The 14,735-nt window shown below is 37.0% G+C and overlaps 1 protein-coding gene across 1 annotated transcript in view; it reads right to left on the bottom strand.

Moving 5' to 3' along the window:
* Window positions 1-14,735, bottom strand: part of Esf1 (ESF1 nucleolar pre-rRNA processing protein homolog) — a 54,070-nt gene that overhangs the window by 2,620 nt on the left and 36,715 nt on the right. The window contains exons 11-13 of the mRNA XM_021193040.1: window positions 10,029-10,116; window positions 3,057-3,133; window positions 1,628-1,774 (exon numbers count right to left, since the gene is read on the bottom strand). Of these exons, the coding sequence (XP_021048699.1) occupies window positions 1,628-1,774; window positions 3,057-3,133; window positions 10,029-10,116 (312 nt within the window). The remainder of the gene's footprint in view (window positions 1-1,627; window positions 1,775-3,056; window positions 3,134-10,028; window positions 10,117-14,735) is intronic.

Raw genomic sequence — 14,735 nt, forward strand, 5'->3', positions numbered from 1 at the left:
TCAGAAAAAGAGGTTTAGGTAGACTGTAGTGATGGAAGTGTCAAATCAGTAAAGAAGTTAAATGTAGTCTTAGCTCTGTGGACTGATGTCAACACATAGCATAGTAAATGTAGAATGACTCAAGGAGAATCTTGGTCATTTAATCAGTGATCAGAAAAAAGGCTACTATGAGCCCTTTCAATGTATTGTATGAAAATATGTCCTACAATTTTCAAAAAAGAAAAAACCCTAATTCTGATTAATGAATGTTAAGTTGCATTAATATCATGTAAACATAAAAGTATCATGTTACTGAAAAATATTATTAAAAAACATAAGCTGTATAATTTTATGCCAACACTAATCAGTGAAATTCTTCTGTAGCTCCTCTCTATAATTTGAATTGTGACTAAGTAAAATTAATGTTAAAATTTAGCCTTTCCCATGATTAGCTTATATGACATCTCTAATCCTGTGTTTAAATTAGGAACTAATCATTTGCTTGTCAAGATTGTATCCCACTATCTGATATTAATATAAGGAGTTACAGAGTAGACATTCACTAGTCTAAAATTCTATAGCTAGTAGAATGTATTTCATATAAAGTAAACCAAGCAAACACATATATGTATTATTAGTATGTAATTTTTATGTTTAAATTCTTATTAACTGAAATAAAATAAATTTTATTATAAAAAAAAAAAAAAACAAAACAAAAACTTAAAAAAAGATTATTTGTGTGGTATGTAGAGGTTAGAGAACAACATGTGGACGATGGGGAATGAACTCAGGTTGTCAGATTTGGTGGTAAGTGCCACTACCTACTGAGCTCTATCACCAGCTCCATGAAAAATATTTTATACATGATTACTTATGGGAGGAGTGGGAGGAGATAGAGCTCATAGCAGGAAATTATTCTTTGCTTTTTTCATGAGGAGTAATTTATCAAACACTTCATGGGAACACAAACATATATAAAAAGGTGGAGCAGTAGTGGTCTTGCAATCCTTCTACATACTACAAGGAAGCTCGTTTATGTCCTTCCATCCACTTTGACCCAATTAAGAACTCACCCATCTTTTTTTTTTCTTCCAAATTCACTAGTAAAAACTCTCAAGTAATTCCTAGTACATATCTCAAAAGTTTTCTGTGGAGGACTTGGACTCATGCATATGGCCATTAGGACCACACACTCAGCATAAGGAAACAAACTGATGAGTGACATCAACAATATACACAGAAATTAAAAAGCATATGTATATATATATATATATATATATATATATATATATATATATATATATATATATATAAATAAAATCAGATGTGCGTGCGGCTTGGTCTTCATGTGGGTCCCTCAACATCAGGAGCTGGGGCTATTCCTAAAGCTGTTGAAGCTGTTGCCTATCTGTGGATCCTAGTCCTCTAACTGGGCTGCCTTATCTGGTCTCACTGGGAGAGGATGCTCTTAGCCATATAGAGACTTGATGTGCCATGGTTGGGGATACCCAGTGTGAGCCTCCACCCTCTCAGAGAAGAGGAGAGGGCATGGGGGAGGGACTGTGTGAAGAGGGGATCAAGATATAAATTGAATAAAGTAAATTAATGGAAAAAAAAAGACGCTATAATGACTTGTGCTGCCAGTTACCTCAAAGTCATCTTCAAGTAACTCCTTCTTTTTCATAAGCTGTTTCTTCTTCTTTTTGCTCAGATTCTGGTGCTCCACAATCTTGTCATAATTGAAGTGTTTCTTGCTATCCTCTTCCTCATCCATTACAAGTAAAGCCATCTCAGCCTATGGAGAAGAAAACAAACAAACAAACAAACGAACAAACAAACATTAGAAATGTTCAGCTGAGTTTTCCCCCCCAGATGCTGTTCTGAGAATTGCTTTTACTCAATGGAGCTTAGGAAGAAGCCCAAGATACACAGCTTAAGTTCATTTCAGGCTGTGATGTGAGAATTAGCTACAGGGAAGGAGGGAAGAAATAGCTTTGATTCAAAAGACAGGCTTCCATTCCTGTAGAGTAACCTGATTAACAGGCAGAAGGAATAAGAGCTCCAGGTCTGTCAAAAACATTTCATCTTCACCTTGTCCTTTCTAAGTAATGACTTGAAATTTACTTTGTGATACAAATTACAGTTTCCAGATGTGTACTTTAGCAATTAGGAAAATTCTTTTGCTCTTTTTCCCTTGCCTCTTTCAATACTGATGTACTTTCATGAAGCAGACGCAGCATTTGCTTCTGAGGCTAAGCATTTTGTTTCCACTGACCATGAGACCCCTAAGAGTCAGCTAAACAACCACCAGCGCTAGAGACAACACAGAGGAGCACGCTCTGGAGCCTCCACATCTCCTGTATCACACAGGAAGGATGCTATTCCTCTCCTTCCATCACTGGCACTCACATGGGACTTCCTTAGAGAGCCAAGTTCCATGAGCAGATCTTTAAGTAGCTTTATGAGTGCTACCTGTATGTAATGGATGAAGAATAGAAAAATTCATTAAGCTCAACAGTTTAGATGGCCAGTCAAGGCTCACTCCCAGTCACATGGGTGCTGCTGACCCCACAAAAGTGCACATGACTTTGGAGTTTTGGGATCACTGGGTTATGCATAAATACCACTGCCTTTCTAATGCAGACTTAACATTTGTACATTAAACTTACAATCACTAATAATAAAAGAGAAATTAGCATTTGACAAGCTATAGAACAGAAACTGTAGTACAGGTCAGAGTCAAATAAATGAAAGGATATGAAAATACTACTTTCAGGCTCAGTTATATTATAATAACTTTTAAGTTATAATATGTCTTAGTTATAGGGTATGAATGAGAAAAAATCTCTTAATTATAAAAAGCATATAAGTTCATATTAGCTGCAGAAACAATGTTTGGTTAAAGGGACATTTAAAAATTATATGGCTAAGATATTTATGTACCTTATATTTACAAAATCCACTTGAAAAACCAGTTTTAAAATTAGAGACAGTGAAAACTCATGTGAACCACATCATTTCAACTGCACATATCAATCATTGATTAACATGCAACAATGACCATGGTGTCTGTCTACCTTTTGTTTTTCCAGATCAGTTTCTTCCTCTGAAGATGCGCTGTCTTTTGCAGATTTCATTGATTTTTTCTTTATACCTGGTTCAGCAAACCAACACAGGAAGGTTAAAAGACACAGTGAAAATTTGTTTATACTTTTAACACAATAAAAAATATCCAGAAGTAATCATGACAACAAATGTCAGAACCAGAAGAAGGAAAATCACAACAGAGGGAAGGCCGTGAGTCTAAGGAGGGGGCACAAGCCTTCTGAGAGGCAACTGTGTTAGAAAGAAGGCACTTTTGTTGGTATGGTGGCACATTTCTGTAACTCTAGCCACTTGGACTACAGAGGAAGAAGGGTTTGAGTCCTAAGCATAACACATAGTGAGGCCATCTCAAAACCAAAGCAAAACCAGTCACTAAAGACAGTCACTAAACTGTACTGAACAACATGGCTTAGTCCTTTTGCAGTGAAGGAACCCCCCCACCCAAACCCCCAACACCAAAAGGTTTATTAAAAAGGATGAACAATTTGACTCATGTTAGAAAAAGAGAAGCTGGGCGTGGTGGCGCATGCTTTTACTTGGGAGGCAGAGGCAAGCGGATTTCTGAGTTCGAGGCCAGTCTGGTCTACAAAGTGAGTTTCAGGACAGCCAGGGATATTCAGAGAAACCCTGTCTCAAAAAACCAAAAACCAAAAACCAAAAAAAAAAAAAAGAAAAAAAGAAAAAGAAAGAAAATTGAGTTATGTCCTTATATGTAAAACAGGTGTATTTTTTTAAATTTCTTTTTTTTTTAATGTGAATGTGCACATACCACATCAAATGTGATGGTCAAAGGACAAATTGTGGGAATTGGTTCTTCTCTTCCACATGGGAATTGGGGTTCAAACTGAGGTCTTGAGTGTGACAGTAAGCATATTTGCCCTCTGAGCTATATCTTGTACATAATGTGTGTATACCAAGTGAATGCCTAGTACCTACAGAGGCCAGAAGAGGGTATCAGATCCCTTGCAACTGTAGTTACAGTTGAGTTGCCATTTGTGTGCTAGGAACTGACACAGAATTCTCTGCAAGAAAAATGAGTGCTTGGGCTGGTGAGATGGCTCAGTGGGTAAGAGCACCCGACTGCTCTTCAGAAGGTCCAGAGTTCAAATCCCAGCAACCATATGGTGGCTCATAGCCATCCCTAACAAGATCTGACGCCCTCTTCTGGAGTGTCTGACGACAGCTACAGTGTACTTACATATAATAAATAAAATAAATCTTTAAAAAAAAAAAAAAAGAAAGAAAGAAAAGTGAGTGCTTTTAGCCACAGAGCCATCTCTCCAGTTCCAAATAGAGAATTCAAAAATAGCAGCTACCTGTAGAGTTATTCTAGGGACTCCATGGATTAGTAAACTGCAAGAATATAGTTATTGCTTTGCCCATAGTGCTATAGGTGCCTACAATTATTCCCATTATTGTCTGACTATACATATTTGTTTTAAGTTCCTTAGTTCTTATGGGTCTAAGTGTGAGGACTTCAAAAATAGATGAAGTATGGTGATGAAGATGAAAGACCAGTTTAAATGTCTGGTTAGTTTAGAATGTTTCTGCACCTTCGGTTCCCTGTGAACCACGGGACACCATCTTTTGAAAAACTGCTTTTTGTTCCACTGACTAGAAATCGACAATCTTGTGCTGGGAATGTAGCTCAGTTGGTAGAGTGCTTGCCTACCATGCATAAAGTTCTGGATCTGATCCTCAACCCAACATAAAAGCAGGCACGATGGCTCAACTCATGCCTGCAACTGAAGCACTCAGGAAGTGGAGGTTTGAATGAGAAAGTCCTCCATAGTCTTAGGCATTTGAAGGATTGGTCTCCCGTTGTTAGTGCTGTTTGAGGTTGGCTAGCTATGGCATGATAGTGCCAACAGGCTTTGAGTGTTTGTAGTCTCACCTCACTTCCAGTCAACTATCTCTGCTTCATGCTTACGGTTCAAGATGTGAACCCTCAGTTTCCTGTTCCTGCCACCATGCTGACTGCCTCTGCCCTGCTTTTACGGTTTCTAACCTTCTGGAACCATAACCCGTAACAAACTCTTTCTTCTTAGTTGTCTTGGACATGGTGTTTTATTACAACAGAATGTAACTACACACTTGCAATGTTCTGATGGTAACAACAATTAAGATGCTGGAAAGTTGGATCGGTGGTTGAGAGGACTTGCTTTTGATAGAGACCCCAAGCTCAGTTTCCACATGGTGGCTCAAAACTACTTGAACTCCAGTTCTGGAGGACCTAAGAGGACACTTTCTTTTTTCTTTTCTTTTTTTATGAAAAGCCCCCCCACCCCACGCCGGCAATTTAGGTTATATGCAGGATAGCAGGGAAATGAAAAATTTCTGTTCTAAGACATTATCTTATCATTAATCTCCCAGCAAGTAGGAACTAAAATATCTTAAGACAGTCTTGGTCATACATGCCTGAAATATGAGCATCAGGACAAGCCTGGATACACAATGAGATCCTGTTGCAAAAACTGAACAAAGGAAAATAAATGCCTTTTTTTTTTAATCTCTTGAGAATATTGCAAGAAGTACAAAAGGATCAAATCTATTGCCTTATAAAAACAGACAGACTCCAAGTCAGGTGTTACAATTTTATAGTTAGAGAAAAATAGAATTAAGTGTTATATTAATGGACTCTCAAATTCTCTCTCTCTCTCTCTCTCTCTCTCTCTCTCTCTCTCTCTCTCTCTCTCTCTCTCTCTTTTTGTCAGTTAAAACATCATGGAGAAAACTGATCATTCCTAGAGATATTCCTGTCCACCAACTTTATAATTCAGCCTGAATTTGTCCAAAATATTACTATTCACGATTTCAGTACGTTTGAAATTTCATTCTGTGCAAGGACACGTATGCAGAAGCACGCCAGAGTGTGGTTTACGCGCAGTCAGATGACACCTTCAGAGAACCGATTCCCTTCAACTACTGTGAGTTTCTGGGCATGAAACTCAGATTCATCAGGTATGCTTGACAAACACTTCTACCTGCAGAGCCCTTTTATCTGTTCCTTCCTTAAGCTTTAAACAAGTTCCACAATCTTGAGCCTCAAAAATTGTGCATTCTTTGTCCTTGAACCGACTTCACAGTGGATCTGCTCAGTAGTGTTCTTCTTCACTGAGCATGCTCAGGAATATACCTATCTCTATTAATGTGCAGGCTCCCTGAATAAACACCCTCATGCTGAAAGAGAGCATTGCTTTGGAAAAAACCCCGTGTGACACTAATATGCTGCAATAATAAGTCTCTCTCCATTCTTTAATTTCTTGGTTATTTTTGTTTGTGCCTTTTCACTCACCAAGTCATAGACCCGTGTTTAGCTATAAAGCAAAAAACTTAATAATATACCTATAGAAAATAGAACTATCTATATGGACATTCTATTTTATATCACTTCTAAGTTGTGTGAATTGTAGTCTAGAAAGCTTCTTCCAGTTTAGTTTAGTGCTTCTTACCTCCCTAGAGCAAAGATGCCATCTCAGTACTGAGTGGATGGGAATGGTAAGCTCCCCTATGGATTATTCCCTTTTTTGGGGTTACAATTTTCCACATCCAAGATCACTTGCTCTTTCTTTAGGGTATACATTGCAGTTTTGCTTCAAAAACACGACAACGAAACCTGGCACTGTTTTCACACCCAGCTTTTTATTCATGTGAGTCCTAGCTTGGCCTCTAGTTTTTACAATATCCTTGTAGAAGAGGATTCAGATTCTAACAGCTACCAACTACCCCTGGATGATCAATATATTCAACTATAAAGTGACCTGAAAATGGATCCAAGGACAGGATGCAAAAATCACTTGTATACTGTAAAGTAGCACACAAGCAGTATGCTGTACACAAGGAACACATCATCTGAATGAGTCAGAAGGATATAATATAGTCGTCTTTCATGGTGGTTTATAAAATACTTTTTTTTCTGTAAAAAGTTTCCTAGTTCCTACTAGGTGTTTATCAATGTGTAGTCTCTGCAGGAGTCAGCAGCATGTTAAAGGATATACCAGATCATGCCACTTTCTTGCTTTAGGGCTTTCTATAGCCAACAATAAACTCCCAACTTTCTGTCCTGACAGAAAGCGCTGCAGGCCACTTTCCATTAGATCTTCATCTTAGCTCCACACAGAATTCCCTCTCTGGCCATGCCCCAGTCATATGAGGTCTTTCAATTCATCCAACACTACACAAAATGTTCTTTCTCACGTTATATCCTTTTCCTTCCTTTATAATGCTCTTCTCCTAGCAATGTATGCCCAAGGTCTCAGCTCAAATATCACTACCACAAGGGAATCTTCTTTGCCTATCCTACTTATAAGACTTTATCTTTTGCTTCCTAGTTATATTTTCTCTACTAATCCATTTCTTTTAAAACATTTATCATAATTATATAATCCTGTTTCTATTTTCAGTACATCTTTTCTTTTCTTTTCTTTTCTTTTCTTTTCTTTTCTTTTCTTTTCTTTTCTTTTCTTTTCTTTTCTTTTTTCTTTTCTTTTCTTTTCTTTTCTTTTCTTTTCTTTTCTTTTCTTTTCTTTTCTTTTCTTTTCTTTCTTTCTTTCTTTTTTTTTTTGAGACAGGGTTTCTCTGTATAGCCCTGGCTGTCCTAGAACTCACTTTGTAGACCAGCCTGGCCTCGAACTCAGAAATCCACCTGCCTCTGTCTCCCGAGTGCTGGGATTAAAGGTGTGCGCCACCACGCCCAGCCAGTACATCATTTCTAAAACCAGAATTCATGAAAGATGTCTATATTATTACGATAGCTCTAGCCTATCAGATTGCACAGCACTTATTACAATATACACTAACACCTTTCAAAACCATATTAAAACAATTCTTATGAAGCATTAAGAAAGAAACACATTGGGCTGGTAAGATGGCTCAGTGGGTAAGAGCACCTGACTGCTCTTCCAAAGGTCCGGAGTTCAAATTCCAGCAACCACATGGTGGCTCACAATCATCTGTAACAAGATCTGGCGCCCTCTTCTGGAGTGTCTGAAGACAGCTACAGTGTACTTACATATAATAAATAAATAAATCTTAAAAAAAAAAAAAAAAAAGAAACACATTAAAAGCAAACAAATTCTACCTATATTGTTCTCCCAGAATGTTTGATACTAACATTAGAGAAAGCTTATATTCTATTTAAATGTGCTGTCTTTAAGAAATTGGCTACAGGGCTAGCGAGTTGGCTCAATGGTTAAGAGCACTGAGTGCTCTTCCAGAGGTCCTGAGTTCAAATCCCCAGTACCCACACGGTGGCTCACAACCATCTGTAATGAGATCTAATGCCCTCTTCTGGTGTGTCTGAAGACAGTGACAATGTACTCACATATGCAAAATAAATAAATTTTTTTTTTTTTTTAAAAAGAAAGAAATCAGCTATCTCATGCTACTGAGCCACTTAGGCTATTCTTTGAATCCTGATCTGTGTTCTGCAATCTGACCAGATTACATATGGCAAATGACTATGGACATAGAACAAAGAAACTTTAATGCTTCATATCTCTCCATTATAAATGTTTTTAGTCAGAGAATAAGGCTAAAATCCATCATCTGTAAGACATGACCACATAGCAATGATAAAAAGCAGAATATGCTAGGTTTCCATTTCCCTTTCCAATCCCCAAGAATCTCATATCCAGTAATAGAATTTATCCAACTTAATCTCCTTTTCATCAATAAAATGTCAGTACTAAGAGGCTTTAACAACCAGGACATAATTCCACTGGTCAGGAACGAGAAGCAGGAAAACTTCATAAAATACTTCTCTTTACAATGCCAGCTTGGAGTTGCACAAAGAGCAAGCCTTTGGAAGCTCATGAGTGTGTAGCATAAAGATGAGGGGAAGACAAAGCACACAAGAGCAACTGGAAAGAATCACAGTGGTTTCTACAGTGGCTTGTCCAAGCATGGCCTCAACCTTACCAAACACAGTCATATACATCCAAAGGTAAGAATGAAAACATCTAAAAGCACACAGTCATATACATCCAAAGGTAAGAATGAAAACATCTGAAAGCACACAGTCATATACATCCAAAGGTAAGAATGAAAACATCTGAAAGCACAGGAGGTATAAAAAACATGGAACCAAAACTCATTGGAAATAAGAAGAAAGACATCTTAGTATAAGAATTCGAAGAAAAAGAGAGCTGTGAGAAAAGCCGTTTTTTTTTTTTTTTTTTTTTTTTTTAAAAACTACATTTAACAAGGATAAATGCAAAAAGGAATTAAATATTAAGCATAGATGCTTCTGTATATTTGAACAGAAAAGGCTACTGTACTTTGTTAATTCCATGCATACATTTAAAAGTACATGATGCCATGGCAAATCCAGTTCACTTTTAATTGTTCATTGCTTTTGCAGAAAGAGACCTGAAGAAGTATTATAATGCAAAGACTATTTCTCATTCTAAATACAGCATTCTTTTAGAGACCATCTAGCCAGTTATAAAGATAATGTCCAGAAAAGAACCCCCATTAAACTGTTAAACTCATTGTTATTAAAAAGCCTCCTAATGAGGGAGCTATAGAGATGGCTTAGCAGTCAAGAGTATTTGTTGCTCTTGTACAAGACCAAGGTTAGGTTCCTAGCACCTACATAGCAGTTCACAACCACCTGTAACTGTAGTTCTGACACCTTCCTCAGACACTGCATGTATGTGGTGCACATACATGTAGGCAAAGCAGTTATACTGCATAAAAATAAAGATATCCGTTTAAAGTCTTTTATAATCGCATAATTTTATATTTTCAATGTAGAGGGGACATGTTGACTCTTCTCAACAATTCGTATGACTGAACTCTACAAGACAGAATTGGTTATAAAACATTAACAGAGCTATCCAAAATCTAGAAATTTTCAGAGAATTGTTAGTCTGTATTATTTCAACTCATATCATCCTTTTCTGTGGATTCCAACAGAAAACTACAAATACAGGATGGCTTACCTATTTTTTTTACTTCTTCAGCAAAGTAGGGATCATTTAAATCAACATCAGAAGGAAGCTCATCTTCACTGGCTTCTTCAGCAAGAGCCTTAAGGTGAAAAACAGCAGTGATTAGCAATAAACTAAGGTCACAAATGATAGGTTATTTCAAGTACTTAGAACAATCTATTTTTTGGATAAGGAAAATGCTTTTAATTACAAAAATTTAAAACATAAATTGATGCTCTGTTCCCTTCTTCTGTTTAAAAATGATCTTGGATTGGGGGGATAGCTTTTAACAGTTAAAAAGCCATCACTACTTTGTCACAAAGACCAGCGTTCTGATACCAGTACCCATGTCAGGTGGCTCACAACCAGCTGTAACTCCAGGTTCAATTCTGGCTTCTAAGGGCCTATCTGGCACCTGCACACACACACACACACACACACACACACACACACACACCCACACACACATATGCACATACACTTAGACTTACACACACACACACACACACACACACAATTTTTTTAAAAGTCTGGCATGGTGGCCTAAAACCACTGAGGAATCAGAGGCAGACAAATTTTCTTTGAGGCCTGCCTGGTCTACAAACAAGTTAGTCCCAAGCAAACCAAGGATACTTTCTGAGACCGTTTCCAAAACAAAACACGACATACCTTGTTTTATCTGTGGTCTATCACTGTAAACTATCAGTCTATTTTAAATAAGTTGAAAGCTAAAATTTCTCTAATATAATTTGAACAGACTGTCTATATTGTATTGGTGTATTTAATTAATACATAAGACCATAAAACAAAAATATCTGAACTGAGATTAGACTAAACAGACCGGGCTTATTTCCAAGAATCTAAAACTTCTCTATCATTTCAACAAATATGCTGAGAATATATTCATTCTGAATGCAAAATGATCCACTAAACCTTTAAGGCACCGAGGAGTCAGATGGCATGTAATGCTATTATCAAATCTGGTGCAGAACACCTAGTCTAGGAGACACTAATTATTTATATATATTTTAAATGTTGTTAATAAGCCCAGATCTTCTCTTGGCTGCTCTTTCTCCCTCTGGCACTTGCCAGTCCCAGGAGCCTTCACACAGACTGTCTAGCCAAGTCCAGGTGGTTAGGACACATTGCTACATGGCAATCCCTCTCAACTCTGGTTCAGGAATTGCTTGTGCCAGATCCAGCTTCCAGACCCAGCTAGGCCTGCACCCTGTGCATGTGCTTCTTCTCACTCTGGTGAACCCACCTGACCTCACTGTGACTGCACCCTCTCTAATTTCCAGGCTCAACCACAACCAGGGCCCCACTCTAGCCTTTCCTAACTCCTAGGTATCAGCTTGTCCTGCTGTGTTCACATCAGATACATGACCAACAGAAGAAGCCTGCCTACACTTCCAGGTTTCATTGCACAAAAAGTATGAAAGGTAAAGAGAGTATGTTCTCTCAAATCTACCAGTCCTATTCAAGTGTTCTAAAGTGAGTGTTGCCTAGATGTGGTAGGCAGAACTGTGGTAGTTTGAATATGCTTGGCCCAGGAAAAGGCACTATTAGGAGGTGTGGCCTTGTTAGAGTAGGTGTGGCCTTATTGGAAGTGTGTCACTGTGGGGGTGGCTTTGAGACCCTCTTCCTAGCTGCCTGGGAGACAGTCCTCTCCTGGCTGTAGCTAGATCAATTCTCAGCTCCTTCTCTAGCACTATGGATGCCTGGATGCTGCCATGCTTCCTGCCATGATGATAACGGAGTGAACCTCTGACACTGTAAGCTATCTCTAATTAAATGTTGTCCCAATATAAGAGTTGCCTTGGTCATGGTGTCTCTTACAAGGTCACAGAACTGAACAAACACAACTAATTAAAAAAACAAACCCCAAGAAGTTTAGAGACACAACCAAAATCAATGAACTCAAAAAGATGAAAATGTCTGCATGGTACCCAAGAAAACATAAACATAAGTATGAAAAGACATAAAAAAAAATACAGGTTTTTAGAAAAGAGACAGAAATACTGAAGAGACCTCAAGTTGAAATGAAGGTAGAATTAAAAACAACGCAAATAGAAAACTCAGATAAAGCAAAATTGATAGAATGTAAGACAGACTATATTTTATAGTCTATATATATCTATGTTACCTACATGCCTATATATCTATATAGACCTATACACATACAAAAACAAAAAACCCTGAACAGTAAAACAAAACTTGGAAAAAAAAAAAAAAACTGTGGGACCCATGAAAAACCAAATCTTTGAACTGTAGTCAGAGATGATCTCAGGTCAACGGCATAGACAAGATGTTCAAAAGGATCATAGAAGATAACTTTCAAACTAAGGAAAGATAAAACCAGACGTTCGAAGAAGCACAGCTGTTAATACCAATTAGAAGAGAACATAAGTAAAACTCCCCACAACATTATCATAGTTGAAACACTTAAACAGAGCAAAGAGTAGTGACAGCTCCAAGAGGAAAATTACTAGTCACATAAACTCAAAAGCCACTGGAATAATACTGACTTCACAATGGAAACTCTGAAATCCAGAAGAGCAATGCACTCCAAATTTTACCTACCTAGACTACTGTACCCAGCAAAGCTATCTGCCATAGTTGAAGGAAAAAAAAAAAAAAAAAAAAAAAACCAAAAAACAACTTTCCATGATGCAAATAGGCTAAAAAAAAAAAAAAATCATATCCGGAAAACCAAGCCTAAAGAGAATACTGGAAACAATAATTCTAAATGAAGAATAAACATAGCCAAGAGACCCTAGAAAGAAGACAAATAAAATATTATTAATGAAATACTAATACAATCAAGAACATAAACAGCAAACTGTAGATATAATTAATGTCTTGTGCTCTGTGCAAAATCAATCACTTGTCAATAAAAAGCTGATTGGACAATGAGCTGAGGCAGGATTAGAAGGTGGACATCTGGCAGAGACAGGATTCTGAGAAGCAGATGTGGAGATTTGCTCTGAATACTGAAGGACAGTTGCATGAAACTGAGGAGAGCTAACCAATCACACAGCGTGACTTAGAATAAAATAAATAGGTATTTAAGTTATGAACTAGTTGGGGAACAAGGCAAAGCTTAATGATCTAAGCATTTACTCATAAATAATTAAATCTCAGAGTTTTTCTAGGAACAAAGAGGCTGGGTAGAAAAGTTCATGGTTAGAGCAAACCAAACTAAAACAACAACCAACCAACCAACCAACCAACCAACCAACCACAACTAACACAAAAGCAATAAAATGACAGCAATCAACACAGGTCTTTCAATAATTTTAAATCTTAACAGCTTCAATTCTCAAATTAAATGATGCAAGCTGGCAGAATGAGCTTTAAAGATAGGCACCATCTTAAAGGGAAAGGATGGAATAAAGCATTCCAAGCAAAAGTAACAGGAAGCAAGCCGGTGTTACTATTAGCTGACAACATGGGCTTCAAACAACTAATTAAAAGAGATAAAGGGCAGGCACTTCATTTTAATCAAGGATACAGCTAAGCAAGAAGATATTATCATCTTAACACATATGTACTGAAACTGATGCACCTAACTTATGTACTATGAGAATTGAAAGATTATTATCAACCCACTAATAGATGATTTCAATACCCCATTTCCTCTACTAGACAGGTCAAGTGAACAAAAAATAGAGAAATGTCAGAAATAAATGATATTATACAGTTAATGGACTTAACAGATATCTACAGCATATTCAATTCAAACACCAAAGAATATTCATTCTACTCAGCAGCCCATGAAAGTGTCTATATAATAAACTATATCTTGTAACAGAAAAACAATTCTTAACAAATTCAGAAAAATCAAATCCATGTAGCCTATCTGTCCATAGGAAATAAAAGCAAAAATCAATTCCATGCAAATCTCCAGTAAGGACAGAAACTCAGAGATTAAACACCCCATTACTGGAAAATGATGGGTCAAAGAAGAAACCAAGAAAGAAAAAAAAAAATTTCCTGGAACTATAAGAAAATAAAACCACATTGCAACAAAATCTCTGGGAGACATTAAAAGCAGTCCTGCAAGGGAGATTTATAGCCCTGAGTGCCTGCATTACAAAACTATAAAGAGTACAAATAAATGACTTAATGATGCAACTCAAAATTTGGGAAAGGTAACAAATCCAGTTGATGGCAAGACATAATAAAAATCAGAGCAGAAATCAGTGAAATGGAAGCAAAGAAAACAACACAAGAATCAACAAATCTAAGAGCTGGTTCTATGAGAAATAAACAAGGTTGACAGACCCTTGGCCTAACCAACCAAAAGAATGAAAGGACCCAAATTAACAAAATCAAAAAAAATAAACAGGGAAACATTACAACAGACAAAAGGAATTCAGAATATTATAAGGGAATAATTAAAAAACCCATATACCATTAAGTTGGAAAATCTAAAAGAAATGGATGAATTTCTAGAGTCATCCAAACTATCAAAGTTACAACAATCTAAACAGACCCATAACAAATGAGATTGAAAAAGTAGTAAGTTGAAAGAAAGAAAGAAAGAAAGAAAGAAAGAGAGAGAAAGAAAGAAGCCCAGATGAACTCACACTTTCAAAGACCTAAGCCAATCTTTAATTTTCTTAAGATTTTAGAGAGTAATAGAAACAGAGCAGTACTTTGAATGCATGCCAACACATGCCAGTATCACTCTAACCCCAATGCCAGAGAAAGTCA

The sequence above is a fragment of the Mus pahari genome, chromosome 3, assembly GCF_900095145.1.
Source record: "Mus pahari chromosome 3, PAHARI_EIJ_v1.1, whole genome shotgun sequence".
Classification (NCBI taxonomy): domain Eukaryota; kingdom Metazoa; phylum Chordata; class Mammalia; order Rodentia; family Muridae; genus Mus; species Mus pahari.